This window comes from Carcharhinus amblyrhynchos, chromosome 23, assembly GCF_965287045.1.
Source record: "Carcharhinus amblyrhynchos chromosome 23, sCarAmb.v2.hapA, whole genome shotgun sequence".
NCBI lineage: Eukaryota > Metazoa > Chordata > Chondrichthyes > Carcharhiniformes > Carcharhinidae > Carcharhinus > Carcharhinus amblyrhynchos.
In genome coordinates, this window is record NC_137346.1 from 13,888,495 (window position 1) to 13,906,699 (window position 18,205).

The 18,205-nt window shown below is 45.3% G+C and overlaps 1 protein-coding gene across 9 annotated transcripts in view; it reads left to right on the top strand.

Annotated features, from left to right (window-relative positions):
- rap1gap2a (RAP1 GTPase activating protein 2a) overlaps positions 1-18,205 on the top strand; it is a 248,372-nt gene that overhangs the window by 210,492 nt on the left and 19,675 nt on the right. For all 9 annotated transcript variants that reach the window (XM_080210970.1, XM_080210964.1, XM_080210966.1 and 6 more), the window contains 7 exons: positions 762-845; positions 2,174-2,274; positions 3,612-3,741; positions 8,202-8,357; positions 9,381-9,452; positions 12,667-12,753; positions 13,732-13,866. In XM_080210970.1, the coding sequence (XP_080067096.1) occupies positions 762-845; positions 2,174-2,274; positions 3,612-3,741; positions 8,202-8,357; positions 9,381-9,452; positions 12,667-12,753; positions 13,732-13,866 (765 nt within the window). The remainder of the gene's footprint in view (positions 1-761; positions 846-2,173; positions 2,275-3,611; positions 3,742-8,201; positions 8,358-9,380; positions 9,453-12,666; positions 12,754-13,731; positions 13,867-18,205) is intronic.

Sequence of the window (18,205 nt, forward strand, 5' to 3'; positions counted from 1 at the left end):
TCTTACAGGGCCTGAATCCTTCCATTCCCGTCTTATTCATGTATTTGAACATAAGAACATAAGAAATAGGAGCAGGAGTAGGCCATCTAGCCCCTCAGGCCTGCCCCACCATTCAATAAGATCATGGCTGATCTGATTTGTCTGGTTGCCCGTTAAATGCCGCTATCATACCTGCTCCCATCACCTCTCCAGGCGTTCCAGACATTCATCACCCTCTGTGTAAAAACTTGCTGCACACATCTCCTTGAAACTTTTCCTCATGCAGCTTAAACCTATGTCCCCTTGAATTTGACTTCTCTACCTTAGAAAAGAGTATCTGACTATCCACTCAGTGGACAGTCACAGTGGATAGTCACCGTGATTATCCACACGGTGGTGGCATAGTGGTTAGCACTGCTGCCTCACAGCACCAGGAACCCGGGTTCAATTCCCAGCTTGGGTCACTGTCGGTGTGGAGTTTGCACATTCTCCCCTTGTCTGCGTGGGTTTCCTCCTGGTGCTCCGTTTCCCCCCCCAACATTCCAAAGATGTGGGGGTTAGGTGGATTGGCCATGCTAAATTGCCTCCTTATTGTCAGGGGGACGATCTGGGGTAAATGTGTGATGGGATGGGGCCTGGGTGGGATTGTGGTCGGTGTGCACTCGATGGGCCGAAAGGCCTCCTTCTGCACTGTACGATTCTATGAAAATCCAGGACAGAATAATTAGTGTAAACTTGTTCTTGGCAAGGTGCCTTCATTGGCTTGTTTTATCTTCCCCAAGGCGTCCCAGTTGATCGTCGCATATGATGAACACGAGATCAATAACAACTTCAAGTTTGGGGTGATCTATCAGAAGGTCAGACAGGTGAGGAATGACTACCCTTAAAAAAATCATTGGATTCAATGGCGGGTCATAACTGGCATTTATTAAAATAGATTTACTCTGTACTTATTAGGTACATTCTGGCCGCAACCAATCCCAGACAGTGTTCTGCAGTGTTAATCTGAGCTTGTTGACAGAGTAGATACAGAGTCTGGGATAACAGCCACATCACTCATGGATATATTCACAGTCTCCTGTCCATATAAATGAGGAGGCTTCCAGCTCCACCATCATGAAGACATTGGGCCTGATTCTCAGGCCTCCTTTCGGCGTTTCTTTTTTCATGGTAGGAGGTGCCGCGCTGTTCACTGGTGTTGGAATCCTCCGCTCCCGCCATCATCAGTGGGAGTTCCCATTGACGTCACCCAACTGCGCGGCCAGTGGCTCCAGAGAATCCCACCAGCGCAAACGGTCGGAGAATCCCAGCCAATATCTAAATACTAATTTCAATCTGTTTATGTCCTGTTAACTGTTTCCATCCACAGATGACTCTTTTTAAAAAGCATTTTGATAGTTACACAGGCATGATAGGTATAGAGGGATATGGGCCAAATGTGGGCAATTGGGAATAGCTTAGGTGTTTTAAAAAAAAGGGCAGCATGGACAAGTTGGGCCGAAGGGCCTGTTTCCACGCTGTAAACCTCTATGACTTTATGTGCGTGGGACCGAGGATTTGTTTACAGTTTGTCACCGGGAATGGATTCATATAGAGTTACCTGATCCAAAATTAAGCTATTATTACATTAAGTCCGCTCTATTGGACCATCCTATGCGCTCTCTTTGACTTGCAGAAACCTTATTGGTGAATGACTCATAGAAAATAATTCAATAAACATTCAATTGAAGACAAAAAAATCCTGTATTATCCCCTTGCAAAAACATACTTTAATCATGGGCAGCCCGGTGGCACAGTGGTTAACACTGCTGCCTCACAGCGCCAGGCACCCGGGTTCGATTCCCGGCTTGGGTCACTGTGTGGTGTTTACTCATTCTTCCCGTGTCTGCATAGGTTTCCTCCCACAGTCCAAAGATATGTCAGTTAGGTGGATTGGCCGTGCTAAATTGCCCCTAGTATCCCAAGAAATGTAGCTTTGGGGGATTAGCAGGGTAAAATGTGTGGGGTTAACGTAATGGGATTGGGCCTGGGTAAGATGCTCTGTCAGAGAGTCAGTGCAGACATGATGGGCTGAATGGCCTCCTTCTGCACTGTAGGGATTCTATGATTTGCTGTACTCACAGCTTGTTGCAAGTGACTGAACTTCACTGTGTTTAGCTTTGAAACACTGAGATGCCTTATTCCTGTGTTCCAGACCACAGAAGCGGAATTATTTGGGAACAATGAAGAAAGCCCTGTTTTTAAGGAATTCTTGAACTTAATCGGAGACACAATTGTGCTCCAAGAATTCAAAGGGTGAGTGAAAATTTTGTACATTCTTAGCAGTGACTGTGAATTTCCTCTCTCCCTAAGGTGAAACCATTGATTTAGTTCATTTTAATTTGGCAATGATTACCTCCCTATCTCAAGAGTGAAATAATCAGAGATTTCCTTGACGTCAGTTATTTAAGTGTGATTCACGTAAAATTGACTAATTAGTTAGGGATTAGCAGGGTAAATACGTGGGGTTACGGGTATAGTGCCTGGGTGGGATTGTGGTCAGTACAGACTCGATGGGCCAAATGGCCTCCTTCTGCACTACAGGGTTTCTAAGTTGAAGGAAAGCTATTAAAGATTTTTCTAAATCGTAGGATCCTTGTGCCCAAAATAATCCAACTTAATTTCAGAAACATAGAAACCAGAAGCAGGAGGGGGCCATTCGGCCTTTCGAGCCTGCTCTGCCATTCATTTTGATTACAGCTGATCATCAAATTTAATATCCTGATATTAAACTTTGAGTTCCAAGGGTAATATTCTGGGGACCTGGGTTCAAATCCCGCCACATCAGATGGTGAAATTTGAATTCGATAAAAATCTGGAATTAAGAAGAATCGACTGATGAAACCATTGCTGATTGTCATAAAAACCTACCTGGTTCACGCATGTCCTTTAGGGAAGGAAATCTGCTGTCCTTACTAGTCCAGAACCACAGAATGTGGTTAACTCTTAAATGCCCTCTGAAATTGCTGACCAAGCTGCTCAGTTTAAGGGCAATTTAGGAATCCTGGCCCAGTCAGTGAGGCCCATGTCCTGTGAATGAATAATAAAAAAGCTTTTTGTTATTTCAGAACAGGTGACCAACACTTCTGTTTAAAAATGCTTTTTTTTTGCGGTAACTTAATTTGCAGCTACATTAATAAAACAGTGGCACTCTTGAATATATCAGATAATGTTTTTAATCCAAATCGACCACATTCTAAAATGCAATTGGGTTTGCACTCATTTGTGAAAGATTTTGAGGCAAGATCTTCCAGCCACAGGACTGGAAAATCCCACTTGTAGTCAACAGACCTTTGCATTGTCCATGTCCTGCCCACTACGATCCCCCTGGAAGGAAAATTCCGCCCTCCATGTTCGACAATTTGCAAATGGGTGGAAACTTAAACAGAAAATGAATACTTCTTAAAAACTGGAGCTATTTTGAGTGCCTCCTGATCACAAATTGCACCCAAAGTGGAAAGTCTTGGCCAGAGTTAAGAGGAGACTGTTCCCACTTTCTGCATTTCATATATCGCTCCTCAATCTATAAACATGCAAAAGTTTAACAAACCACGTACAGGTTGTAGCTTATAGTATCATCTTTCTCAATATAGCTTCCGAGGAGGACTCGATGTTGCACATGGTCAAACGGGGTCAGAGTCTGTCTACACCACCTTCAAAGACAGAGAGATAATGTTCCACGTTTCCACAAAGCTGCCCTTTACAGAAGGAGACTCGCAGCAGGTAGGTCGAAAGAACGTTAACGGTGCAAAACAGCACAGACCAATAACAGGGTTTCTGAAGTGTAGTCACTGTGGTACCGGAGGAAACACAGCAATCAATTTGCGCGCTGAAGCGTGAAGTTTTATTTGAAGTTTATTTATCAGTGTCACAAGCAAGTTTACATTAACACTACAATGAAGTTACTGTGAAAACTCCCACAAACAGCAGTGTGACCATGACCAACTAATCTGGGCATCATTATCTGTGGCATCTCTCAGCAAAATGAATCCTGCTCCCCCAATTGCCTGTTAAGGTGCTGCATTTTCTTCTGCTTCTAGGCTTTATCTATGCTTTCCCCGAAAAAAATCCCCAGTGACAAGGCGGCCCACGCTCAAACCAAAGCTGTGTATGTGTAGAATGAATCATAGAAACACTACAGGGCTGAATGAGGCCATTTGGCCCATCGAGTCTGCACAGCAATCCCAATCAGGCCCTATCCCCATTATCCCATTTATAATCCCTTGACCCGAAGGGAAAATTTTAGCGTGGCCAATTCACCTAACCTGCACATCTTTGGAGTGTGGGAGGAAACCGGAGTACTTGGAGGAAACCCACTCAGACACGAGGAGAATGTGCAAACTCCACACAGGCAGTCACTCGAGGCCGGAGTTGAACCCGAGTCCCTAGTGCTGTGAGGCAGCCGTGCTAACTATTGTGTCACAGTGCCGCCCCTAACATCTATCTTGCTTGTAGTGACCGTTTTTGTGACACCCTCAGCAGTGAGTCCCTCAGCGGAAGAAATAGTCCTTCCTTACACCCTGTCAAAATCGTCCATCGCTTCTGGTGAAGAATTAAATCCATCCTCTCTGTTGGATGATGTGAAAACCCCTTGGTTACAGAGAAGAGTGAGGGAGCTCCCCCCAGCATCCTGATCCGTATTTACATCCACAACAAACATCAATAAAAACAGATTAGATGGCTCATTATCACATTACCATTTGTGGGAGTTTGTTGCGTGCAAATTATCTATCTCATTTCCTCCATTACAGCAGTGACCATTTCAAAACTCTGTCACTGTTTTGCGCTTTGAGGTTGGGAAAAGTACCAAATAAACACAAGTTGTTGTTTTCTTTTGTTCTGGAATGGTCTTTAAGGCTTGGATGCTGGAAACCTTTAAGAAAGGTAAAGAAGGTAAGGTTAGTGTTCTGGAAAGTTGAAGTCTAATGTGCTGAGGGTCAGTCATCATTTGAGTTAATCACCTCTTCGCCTTCTGTATAAGAATAAAAATGAATTTGTAAAATATTGTTGTTTTACCTGGTGGATTCCCCCCTCCGAGAACTAACACCAAAACATCCAAAGGTGAGTACCTACTCCTATAATCTGTAAAAGGTATGTGTGATCTGCCCTTCAGCACTTCTAGTGGTTAAATACAGAATAAATTCCTGACGCTCGTTCTAAAATCGACACATAACTATTTATTTATCTAACAGTGAACAAATTAACTAAACTATTAACATACCAAATAAAACAAGATTCTAATGGTATGCTGTTCAGACATATACAATTCCCACTCATTAACAGTGTGGGGGGTGGAGGGGCAAGGGTGGGTGGGGGGGGTGGATGGAGGGACAGGGGGGTGCAGGATTTGTGAATTTCAGCTGAGATTCTCCGCTTGTTTGCTGAAATTACATTGGATGAAATGTGCAACCGTAGGCAGAAAGCCCATGTGCCTCAGAGTTCCCAAATTTGTTACACTCGCGTTACAGGAGACTACAGCGGGAAATTGCACTAATGTCTTTTCACATTACATGATAGTTGAGACCGGAAACTCTGTAGGGAGTTACAAATGTGCACTTGGCCACAGTGTGTAGAGTTTTAGATGCATTTTGCAATTCAAGATAAAGGATGCCTGAAAGGTGAGGTGGAAAACCTGGTGCTGGATTCATTGGTGTAAATCATTCTTAATTAACATAGTGAGTAAATGGAAAAGGTTCTTGAACTACAAAGCTCGACTGAGGTTCTCCCATAACTCTAGCAAAAATCTGATGGAACTCACCACAAACTCCAAGGGCCTAATTGTGCCAGGTCTGAGATTTTCCTGGAGACTTTTTGCAAGGCAAATGACACCCAGACGGCCCACGGGGTGACTCAGCTGACCCAAATGTGGGAATACAGCCAGAACAAAGTGTGATGAGGCCCCAGATGTTGAGAAGAATGCCCCGGGGAGGGTGTGGGGCACGATTGAAGAATGAGGAAGATTCTGGTTCCTGAAATACTGGGCAAGGGGAGTAGGGATGGGGGGGCTTGGACAACCACTGACCCCTCCGAAAAGTGGTCGGGGATTAAAATAATCCAGCTGTGATATGCCCAAGGTAGATATGGCCATAGTAACACGTGCACCTCTCAGCTCCCAGGCTAATTAGATCCCCTCCCACTGAGCCCACACAATCTGACAGGATAGATGTGGACAGTGACTTTCATGTAACCACCATGAGGTCAGGATATGGAATTTCAAGGCTTGGGCTTCAACATTTTTACTCCAATTCACTTACTTTTCCCTTGTTTTGGGGGAATACAGATTATTTTACAGATAAAAGTGACCTTGTCAGTGTCTTACTTTCTAGAAGTGAATGCACTGGTGTTTGTGGAACTTCTCCTTTCCTGATGGATCTACCTGTCACCTGCCTGTCCAGTCCTATTACTCAGTCACTTGCTGTTTCAGGCTGTCAGGCTGTTCCACATCACCAAAGCATAATCATTCTTTGAGATATCCCATCTGACTTCCATCCATGCTCCTAACTTTTTTTAGTTGTGTTTCCTGGTATTTAAAAGTTATCGTGGTGAATGTTTGACCTGTTTGGGTTTTACCAGCGAACCCTCCCCTGAGGAAACTGACACGGCAAAATGAAACCACGGTTTCTTCTGTCCTACCTAGGGCGGCATGGTATCTGGATGACCCTCTGTCAGAGCAAAGAAAATTGGCAGAGATTTATACCACGAAAAAGGTGCTATAAGATATTCTGATCTTAGTGAACTCTTTCAGCACTTTTCTCAGTCACCTTCATCATCATTTACATTCCTTTTGTCCAGTTACAGCCCGCAATCCCCTAACCCTCAGGGTATAAATGTCTTCTGATTTTCTCTACTCTTAGCTTTGATGAAGGGTCATCTAGACTCGAAACATTGGCTCTATTCTCTCTCCACAGATGCTGTCAGACCTGCTGAGATTTTCCAGCATTTTCTGTTTTTATGCAGAAGAGTTTTCCATTTCAACAACATCACAACATGAACGAAACATTTACTTTGAGTTTCATTTGACCTGAGGTATCTGTGGCTGGAGGAAATGATTCTCTTGTTTCTAGGACAAGAACCTTGTGTAGGTGAAGCTCTCACTCTTGTCCCCCACTTCCACTCATGCTTGGGATAAGGGCGGAATTCTCCATCTGTGTTGGTCTAAAAGCCGGCAATTGCCTCCCGTTTGTTGTGTAGTATATCTTCATTCCGGGAGGGAGCTTGCTGAGGGGGTGAGATGGAAATTGCAACAAGGAAGATTGAGAAGAGCATCAATGCAATGACATCGCCTTGCCTGATCCCAGTCTGAATGTGAATTGGGTCTGTGGTGTGTCCATTGGTCAGGATCACGGATTGTATGTCGTCATGGAGTGGGCGGAGGGAGCAAACTTTTGGGGACAGCTGGGATGGAGGAGGAGGCTCCAAAGTTTGTCACCAAATTGACCCCTAGTTCTAGATTCTCCCACAAGAGGAAACATCCTCTCCACATCCATCCTGTCAATATCCCTCAGGATCTTATGGTTTCAATCACACCACCTCTTAATCTCCTAAATGCAAATGTATACAAGCCTAGCCTGTTCACCCTTTCCATATAAGGTAACCCCCTTATTTCTGATAATAGCCGAGGGAACCTGCTCTGAACTGCATCTAATGCATTTACACCCTTCCTAAATTAAGGAGATCAGTACTGTTTGCAGGACTGCAGACACAGTATCACCAACACCCTATATGACTGAAGCATAAAGTCCCTACTTTTGTAATCAACTCCCCCCCGCAATAAATAAAAACGGCCAGAATATTAGGGCCAATATTCTCATTCTTGCTGTACCTGCATACTAGCCTTTTGTGATTCATGCACTAGGACACCCAGATCCCTCTGCATCTCAGGGCTCTGCAAGCTCTCACTATTTAGATAATAGGCTTCCTTTTCTTTCTTCCTGTCAGTTAAGTAAAGAGATCACTTGATACCCCTGAGGTATTACCCCTCCCAGTATGAGTCAGCTTCTTTACAAGAAAGGTGGAGAAAGAAAAAAGAGGTCGGTGAGTAGATACCCCAATATCGAACTCTGTGAGTGAATGAGTGTGAGAGCCAACCATTTCTATTCCCCCCTGGTATCCCGGAATGAGACTTCTTCCTCATTTGAGATGTAGAATCCGCTTTGATTAAACTTTGAGTTTCTCCCTCACAGCTGCAGAGGAAACGTCACATCGGGAATGATATTGTGGCCATCGTATTCCAAGAGGAAAACACACCTTTTGTTCCGGATATGATCGCTTCCAATTTCCTTCACGCCTACATTGTGGTGCAGGCGGAGACTTCCTCTCCAGATAAAACTACATATAAGGTAAACAGTTCTGTAAAGAAATGAGGGGAAGAGTGGCCCCTTCTCCACCCCAAACTGAACCAGACGCAAAACAAATAAGGCGTAGTAACACCTCCCTGTTTACTCTCATGACTTCTACCTTCTTTGTGACACTGCCATCTTTTCTACTGTAAACTCAACCATCCGCAGCAAGTGAAAAGGTGGTGAAATTGCACATGGTGGCACAGTGGTTAGCATGACTGCCTCACAGTGGCAGGGACCCGGGTTCAATTCTGGCCTCGGGTCACTGTTTGTGTGAAGTTTGTACATTCACCCCATATCTTCTTGGGTTTCCTCGGGTGTTCCGGTTTCCTCCCACAGTCCAAAAGACGTGCTGATTAGATGCTAAATTCTCCCTCAATGTACCTGAACAGACACCAGAGTGTGGCGACTAGGGGATTTTCACAGTAACTTCGTTGCAGTTTTAATTTAAGCCTACTTGTAACATCAACAAAATAAATTTTAACTTTAGTTGATTTCTGTCAGTGGCGTACATTGTGCTTGTAGTGAACCGAGTTTACACATCTTGATCATTGAATTAGAACAGTGATTAGCCTCACAGTGCCAGGGACTGGGTTCGATTCCGGCTTCAGGTCACTGTCTATGTGGAGTTTGCAAGTTTTCCTCATGTCTGCATGGGTTTCCTCCAGGTGCTCCAGTTTCCTTCCACAGTCCTAAGATGTGTGGGTTAGGTGGATTGGCCATGCTAAATTGTCCCTTAGTGTCCCAAAATTTGCAGGTTAAGTGGATTGGTGGGACATATATGTTGGATTACAGGGATAGGGTCTGTGTAAGATTCTCTGTCAGAGACTCAATGGGCCGAATGGCCTCCTTCCACACTGTAGGGATTCTATGATTCTGTGAAGTCATTCATAAACCAGAATCATAAACACAGAAAATCACTCGATTGATGTTCGGCTGACCAGCATTGCGTGTGTATCTGATTATTGTGGGTTTAAATACATTCAGAGAAAACTCTAATATGAACCTTCCCATCCTTGGCAGGTTTCAGTCACCGCTCGAGAGGGTGTTCGTCTCTTTGGACCGCCCTTGCCAACGCCGCCTGTGTTTAAAAAGGTAAGCAGCTCTGATTCCTGTCCAGTAAAGTCTATTTTGTATCTGCAAGGTGGACATCTTTTCTACAACAGGCGTCTCTTCCAGGAAGAATGCTGGTTTGCTGTTTGCCCTGGTGGGAGATTTTAAAACTCGGAGATTCGGCTAATAAAAACCTATACCATTGACTTGAATCGAGGGGCCAAATCTGTGATAGCTAAATTTGGCAATGAAGCCAAATAGGTAGGAAAGTATGTTGTCAAGAGGAGGTAGAGAGTCAGCAAAGGGATAACGACATTTTAAGTGAGTGGGCATAAGGTGGGCAGATGGAGTATAATGTGGGAAGATGTGTACTTGTCTACTTTGGCAGGAGGAATAGAATACTAATTAAATGGAGGGGGCTGGCAGGACTCTGGAATATTAGCGGTGGCACGGTGGCATAGTAGTTAGCACTAATGCCTCACTGCGCCAGGGACCCGGGTTCAATTCCAGCCTTTGGTGAAGTTTGCACTTTCTCCCCGTGTCTGTGTGGGTTTCTTCCGGGTGCTCCGGTTTCTTCCCATCATGCACAGATTGCAGAGTTAGGTGGATTGGCCAAGCTAAATTGCCCCTTAGTGTCCCAAGATGTGTAGGTTAGATGGATTGGCCATGCTATATTGCCCCTTAGTATCCCAGAATGTGTAAGTTAGGAGGATTGGCCATGCTAAATTGACCCTTAGTGTCTCAGGATATGTAGGTTAGGGGGATTGACCATGCTAAATTGCCCCTTAGTGTCCTGAGATGTGTAGGTTAGATGAATTGGCCATGCTATATTGCCCCTTAGTATCCCAGGATGTGTAAGTTCGGGGGATTGGCCATGCTAAATTGACCCTTAGTGTCTCAGGATGTGTAGGTTAGGGGGATTGGCCATGCTAAATTGCCCCTTAGTGTCCCGAGATGTGTAGGTTAGATGAATTGGCCATGCTATATTGCCCCTTAGTATCCCAGGATGTGTAAGTTAGGGGGATTGGCCATGCTAAATTGACCCTTAGTGTCTCAGGATGTGTAGGTTAGGGGGAGTGGCCATGCTAAATTGCCCCTTAGTGTCCCGAGATATGTAGGTTAGATGAATTGGCCATGCTATATTGCCCCTTAGTATCCCAGGATGTGTAGGTTAGGGGGATTGGCCATGCTAAATTGTCCCTTAGTGTCTCAGGATGTGTAGGTTAGGGGGATTGGCCATGCTAAATTGCCCCTTAGTGTCCCGAGATGTGTAGGTTAGATGGATTGGCCATGCTATATTGCCCCTTAGTATCCCAGGATGTGGAGGTTAGAGGGATTGGCCATGCTAAATTGCCCCTTAGTATCCCAGGATGTGTAGGTTAGATGAATTGGCCATGCTAAATTGCCCCTTAGTATCCCAGGATGTGTAGGTTAGGGGGATCGGCCATGCTAAATTGTCCCTCAGTGTCTCAAAACGTGTAGGTTAGCGGGATTAGTGGGGTAAATTACTTGGGATTACGGGCAACAGATCTGGGTGGGATTGCCCCTTGGTGTCAGGGTTTTACGCAGGATTACAAGGATAGGGCCTGGGTGGGATTGTTGTCAGTGCAGACCTGATGGGCTGAATGGCCTTCTTCTGCACTATAGGGATTCTATGATTCCATGAAAAGTAGGGAAGATTTTCCGCAGCTGTAAAGGTGAGACCACATCTAGTACTGTGTATAGTATTGGGCACCCTATGAGCAAAAGGGTGTAATTCTGTGCAAGAAACAGGTTCATTCAATTCATTCCTGTGATGAGGAATGGTTGAACAGGGTTGCGTCTACACCCACTGGGGTTTAGAAGAATGAGAGGTGATCTTTTGAACGATATAAGATCCTGAGGGGACTTCATGAGGTGGATGCCAGGAAGATGCCTCCTCTTGTGGGGCAAATGAGAATTAGGGGGCCACAGTTCAAAAAGGAGGGTGAATATTCCCAATCCACCCACCACGGGAGCAGGTGAGGCGCAGACCTTGGAAGGTCTGTTAACCTCAGGCAGGATTTTCCAGCTTCAGGGCAAAAGTGGCTGGAAAATCCCATCTGAGGTCCCACTTTTAAGATGGAGTTGAGGAGAATTTGTTTCTCTTGAGGGTCATTAGCCTGTGGAATTCTCATCCCATGAAAATAGTGAAGGCTTACGCATTGAATTTATCCAAGGCAGATTTTTGATAGATAAGGGTTATGGGCAATAGACAGGAAAGTGAGGTTGAGACCACAGGCAGACCAGCCCTGTTCTTAACGGATATGCAGAGCAGGTTCAGAGAGCCAAATGGCCAATTCCTGCTCCCATGTTCCTACGAAGTGTAATCTCCAGACAAGGGGAAGGCCATTTCAGTTCAATGGACAGAAAGTTCGGCACTCAGGAGGTTGCGAACCTTTTAAATTGTCTACCCCAGTGGGCTGTGGACGCTCAGTCACTGAGTATAGTCACGACTCAGGGCGATGGATTTTGGGATCTAAGAGGACCAAGAGATGGGATCAGGCCGGAAAGTGGAGTTGAGATTGAAGATCAGTGGTGGTCGTATCGAATGGTTGAGGAGGCTCGAGGGGCCATGTGACCTTCTCTTGCTCCTATTTTGTGCGTTCTTACTCTATTATCAGTCCTCAAGATGATTCACGTCTAATAATATTGCAAACAAAACAATGGAAGTGAAAACACTGGGGTCAGTCAGAACGTACGGAGCTGTTATGATGGGACAGTGGACGTCTTAGAGGGATAACATTTCTGACTTTTCCTCACCCCTGACATTATTTGCCTCATATTCATCTCGAGATCTCATTGCAAAATTCCTGTTGTTGCAATTCAGAACCTGAATCCTTTGAAATTTGGTTTATTTAAACGTATTTCTTTTTCGTAACTCAGTGATTCCCCCATTGATATAGTCCAGAGATATGCGATGGTGGTTCTCACACGCTAAACAACTGGTACTGCAGCACCGGTGTGTACCTATGTACTGTGCCAGAGAGTTCATACGACACAGGTTGCATCTTTAGCCATCTCTTCCCTCCATCCAGCCACTGTGGCAGGGTAACTTAACCATTTCTAGTTGCCTCTGTGTGGCAGCTGGCTAAGATCGGTAATGTATTGGCATGGGGTGAAACCTTTCCTGCCCATCGCTTAAGGATATAGCTGTGGAGGCCAGGGGCAATACATCAAGCTGTTCTCAGATATACTGAACAAATCAAACTCCTGAAGATGCCCTTTTTCTGCCTAGGGTCCTGAATTCAGAGAGTTCCTGCTCACAAAGCTGATCAACGCCGAAACTGCTTGCTATAAGTCTGAGAAGTTTGCAAAACTGGAGGTAAGAATGTACACTTAACATTGTCAGGAATACAGAAGAGCGATTCTTTCAACAGTTGAGGCAATATGGCTGTCTAAGTTCAGGAATGAAAACTGCTACGCGAGCATTTCAAACAAAGAAAATTCCAGCACAAGAACAGGCCCTTCGGCCCTCCAAGCCTGCACAGGCCATGCTGCCCGACTGAACTAAAACCCCCTACCCTCCCGGGGACCGTATCCCTCTATTCCCATCCTATTCATGTATTTGTCAAGACGCCCCTTAAAAGTCACTATCGTATGGCCTACTCCTGCTCCTATTTCTTATGTCCTTATGTTCTTATGTATCTGCTTCCACTACCTCCCCCGGCAGCGAGTTTCAGGCACCCACCACCCTCTGTGTAAAAAAACGTTTCATCAATGTAAGCTACTTCCAGTATTGGGGGAAAATTTTCCGTCCCACCTGCCATGGGAATCATAGCAGGTGGGAACAAGCAAAGGTCCGTTCACCTCGGGCGGGATTTGGGGTGAACCCGGCAGGAAAATCCCGCCCACTGTTCTGGCTAACGCCAAAGATTTGAACAACAAAATGTACTTCACTGGGTTTTTTTTCTCTAAATTTATTCACGGGATGTGGGATTCGCTGGCCAGGCCAGCATTTATTGCCCGTTTCTAATTGCCCCTTGAGAAGGTGGTGGTGAGCTACCTTCCTGAACCACTGCAGTCCCTGAGGTGTAGGTACCCCCACCATGCTGTTAGGGAGGGAGTTCCAGGATTTTGACCCTGGGAAGGAATGGAGACATATTTCCAAGTCAGGATGAATGGGAATCTCTAGGCGGTGGTGTTCCCATGTATCTGCTGCCCTTGTACTTTCTAGATGGGTAGGGGTCGTGGGACAAGCCGTACCTTTTGTTCCTCCCCAGTCTAACGTTTATACACTGTATAATAAGATTATTAGGAAACTCTTATGTCACACTGACTATCATGTGTTTTCACTGTGTAGAATCGCACAAGGGCAGCACTGTTGGACAACCTACGCGATGAACTCCACAGCCAGACACAGGCCATGTTGGGGCTGTACTCTGATGAAGAGAAGATGGAAAATGGCAGCCATGGGGGATTCCTAGAATCTTTCAAGGTAAAGCCAACCTATTCGATCCAAACCTGGCACATCAGGAACATAGGAATGTGGGAGCAGGAGTAGAATTATCTGCATTAGAAACATGGAAACTAGAAGCAGGAGTAGGAATACGGGATAGGCATGCCCACATTCCATGAATGAGTAAATAAGTCTACTCTATTTAACATCTGCCTTGGGAATCCTTGTTCAAGGTTCTCTTAAGGTTAACGGTTCAGTCAGCAGTTAGGAAGGCAAATGCAATGCTAGCATTCATGTCAAGAGGGCTAGAATACAAGAGTAGGGATGTACCTCTGTGTAAGGCTCTGGTCAGACCCCATTTGGAATATTTGGAGTTTTGGGCCCCATATCTAATGAAGGATGTGCTGATCTTAAAAGGATCCAGAGGAGGTTCATAAGAATGATCCCAGGAATGAAGAGCTTGTCGTATGAAGAACGGTTGAGGACTCTGGGTCTGTACTTGCTGGAACTTAGAACGATGAGGAGGGGATCTTACTGAAACTTGCAGGATACGGCAAGGCTTGGATAGAGTGGAGAGGATGTTTCCACGAGTAGGAAAAACTAGAACTAGAGGGCACAACCTCAGGCTAAAGGGATGATCCTTTAAAACAGAGATGAGGAGGAATTTCTTCATAGAACATAGAACATTACAGCGCAGTACAGGCCCTTTGGCCCTCGATGTTGCGCCGACCAGTGGAACCAATCTAATGACCCTCTAACTTAAACTATTCCAATGTTATCCATATGTCTATCCACTGACCATTTGAATGCCCTTAAAGTTGGCGAGTCCACAACTGCTGCAGGCAGGGCATTCCACGCCCTTACTACCCTCTGAGTAAAGAACCTACCTCTGACATCCGTCCTATAATTACCACCCCTTAATTTAAAGCTATGTCCCCTTGTGTTAGTCGTCACCATCTGAGGAAAAAGACTCTCACTATCCACGCTATCTAACGCTCTGATCATCTTGTATGCCTCAATTAGGTCACCTCTCAACCTTCTTCTTTCTAACGAAAACAACCTCAAGTCCCTCAGCCTTTCCTTATAAGACCTTCCCACCATACCAGGCAACATCCTGGTAACCCTCCTCAGCACCCTTTCCGAAGCCTTCACATCCCTCTTATAATGCGGCAACCAGAACTGTACGCAATACTCCAAGTGCGGCTGCAACAGAGTTTTGTACAGTTGCAACTTGACCTCACAGCTCCGAAATTCAATCCCTCTACCAATAAAAGCTAACACACTGTATGCCTTCTTAACAACCTTATCAACCTGGGTACCAACTTTCAGGGATCTATGCACAGTAAGCAAGTGGTGAGTCTGTGGAACACTTTGCCGCAGAAGGCTGTGGAGGCCGGGTCATTGAGTGTCTTTAAGACGGAGATAGATAGTTCTTAATTAATAAGGGATCAGGAGTTGTGGGGAAAAGGCAGGAGAATGAGGATGAGAAAAATATCAGCCATGATTGAATGGCAGAGCAGATGGGCTGAGTGGCCTAATTCTGCTCCTATGTCTTATGGTCTTACCTGATTGAAACATTTTTATCATTGTAAATACCTTGATTAAATTACCCACAACTTTGTAAACTCAAGGAAATACAAGGCAAGTTTTTGCAATCTATCTTCACAACCTAACCCTTTACTGATATTGCTCTGCTGAACATATACAGCCAATATTTCCTTCCGGAGGATTCCGCTGGGACCGGGGTTCAATTCTGGCCTTGGATGATTGTCTGTGCGGAGTTTACACGTTCCCCCCATGTCTGTGTGGGTTTCCTCCAAGTGCTCTGGTTTCCTCCCACAGCCCAAAAAGGTGGGGGTTAGGTTGATTGGTAAATGCTAAATTGCCCCTTAGTGGCCCAAGATGTAAAGGTTAAGGGACTAACAGGGTAAATACATGGAGATATGGAGGATAGGGCCAGGGTGGGATTGTTGTCGATGGATTGAATGGCCTCCTTCTGCTCTTGTAGGGATCCTATGAACCTGTGACACACATTTTCCGAGAGTGAAGGAAAGAGTGCCGCATTTCAGCCTGTTCCGTTACAGAGAGCTTTCTTGACACTACTTGCAACATTTGTAATCATTCCTCAGCTTGGCCCATTATACTTCACTCATTGTGAATTTCCAAGGGGTTTTGGGTGGGTCTGTTGGCAGGAGCCATTATTTCAATATCCAGCACTTTGCACTTTATTGTCACTTCCTTAAACAGTGACAAATATCAATGGTTCTATGAATGATAGGAAATGTCCCTCTCTTCACATTCCCCGGAGGGTGTAAAGTTTATTTATTAGTGTCACAAGTAGGTTTACACTGCAATGAAGTTACTGTAAAAATCCCCTAGTCACCACTCTCCAACCCTGCTCTGGTACACTGATTAAGAATTTAACACCTAACGTGCACATCTTTGGGCTGTGGGAGGAAACCGGAGCATCCAGAGGAAACCCACGCAGACACGGGGAGAATGTGCAGTCTCCACACAGACCCAAGCCAGGAATCGAACCTAGGTCCCTGGCACTGTGGGGCAGCAGTGCTAACCATTGTGCCACCGTGATTCTATGATTCCAGTCACCAGCCACTTGTGATTCAGAATTAAGTTCTACTGCTTTACAGCTCCAGGGTCCTGGGTTCGATTCCCGGCTCGGGTCACTGTCTGTGATGGAGTTTGCACATTCTCCTCGTGTCTGCATGGGTTTCCTGCAGGTACTCCGGTTTCCTCCCACAGTCCAAAGATGTGCGGGTTCGGTTGATTGGCCATGCAAAGAAATTGCCCCTTAGTGTCCAGGGATATGTAAGTTAGAGGGATTGGTGGGTATAATATGTAGGGATATGGGGGTAGGGCCTGGGTGGGATTATGTTCGGTGCAGACTCGATGGGCCAAAGGGCCTCTTTCTGCACTGCAGGGTTCTATGATTGATATATATGATGAAGTTGGTTCTGCTGCGGAAGTGTTGGATTTTCGGATATTTAGAATTTTGCCACCTCCAGCCCTCTGACCTGGAACAGCACTGAAAGGAAAAGCTGTTTAATCTGAATCTTTAATTCCACTGCTGATTCAATGATTTGGGTTAGGCAGCTAAACCTCTTGTAATGAATTCCTTTTCACCCTCGACTGCCTTAATCTGCAAAAATAAAAGTAACACAATAGGACATTGGCCTGAGCAGTGAGTAAGCCTGAGAGGAAATCTAAGCCCTATTGACAGGAGCCTTCACAGCCCGCGAGGAGAAACATTCTTCACATTCCAGGCTCAGGTGCATTAGAACAATTAATCTCCCATCCTAAACAGGGAGGAGAAACTAATACCTGCTTAAATAAAATGTTTTGGGAGGTTTTGTATGTGATTTGGGGAATGGATTTAGGGGATAAGACCAAAATAACCACGGTAAAAATGTACCTCAAATTGTGGTTAGCACTGCTGCCTCACAGCACCAGGGACCCGGGTTCGATTCTGGCCTTGGGTCACTGTCTGTGTGGAGTTTGCATGTTCTCCCCATGTCTGCGTGGGTTTCCTCCGGGTGCTCTGGTTTCCTCCAACACTCCAAACATGTGCAGGTTAGGTGGATTGGCCGTGCTAAATTTCCCTTTAGTGTCCCAAGATGTGTAGTTTAGGTGGATTGGCCATGCTAAATTGCCCCTCAGTGTCCCAAGATGTGTAGTTTAGGTGGATTGGCCATGCTAAATTGCCCTTTAGTGTCCCAAGATGTGTTGTTTCAGTGGATTGGCCATGCTAAATTGCCCCTCAGTGTCCCAAGATGTGTAGTTTAGGTGGATTGGCCATGCTAAATTGCCCTTTCGTGTCCCAAGATGTGTAGTTTAGGTGGATTGGCCATGCTAAATTGCCCCTCAGTGTCCCAAGATGTGTTGTTTCAGTGGATTGGCCATGCTAAATTGCCCCTCAGTGTCCCTTAGATTGGTTAGCCATGGTAAATAAGTTTATTTATTCGTGTCACAAATAGGCTTACATTAACACTGCAATAAAGTTACTGTGTTATGGAGATAAGGTGGGGCAGGTGCAAGAGGCTCCGGGTAAGATACTCTGTCAGAGAGTCAGTGTAGACTTGAAGGGATGAATGGCCTCCTTCTGTAATGTAGTGAGTAGGGATTCTGTGATTCTATGATTCTAGCCACTCGTGATTCAGCATTGAATTGATGACCCTGGTTAAATGTTCAGAGTGGCAGCAGCGTTAACAATAACTTGGTTTTACCCTCGCTAGTGCCCCGACCCTAAGGAGCACTTTAGCATGGCGCCAATCCACCTAACCCACACATCTTTGGACAATGGGTGGAAACCGGACAAAACTCATGCAGACATGGGGAGAACGTGCAAACTCCATGCAGACAG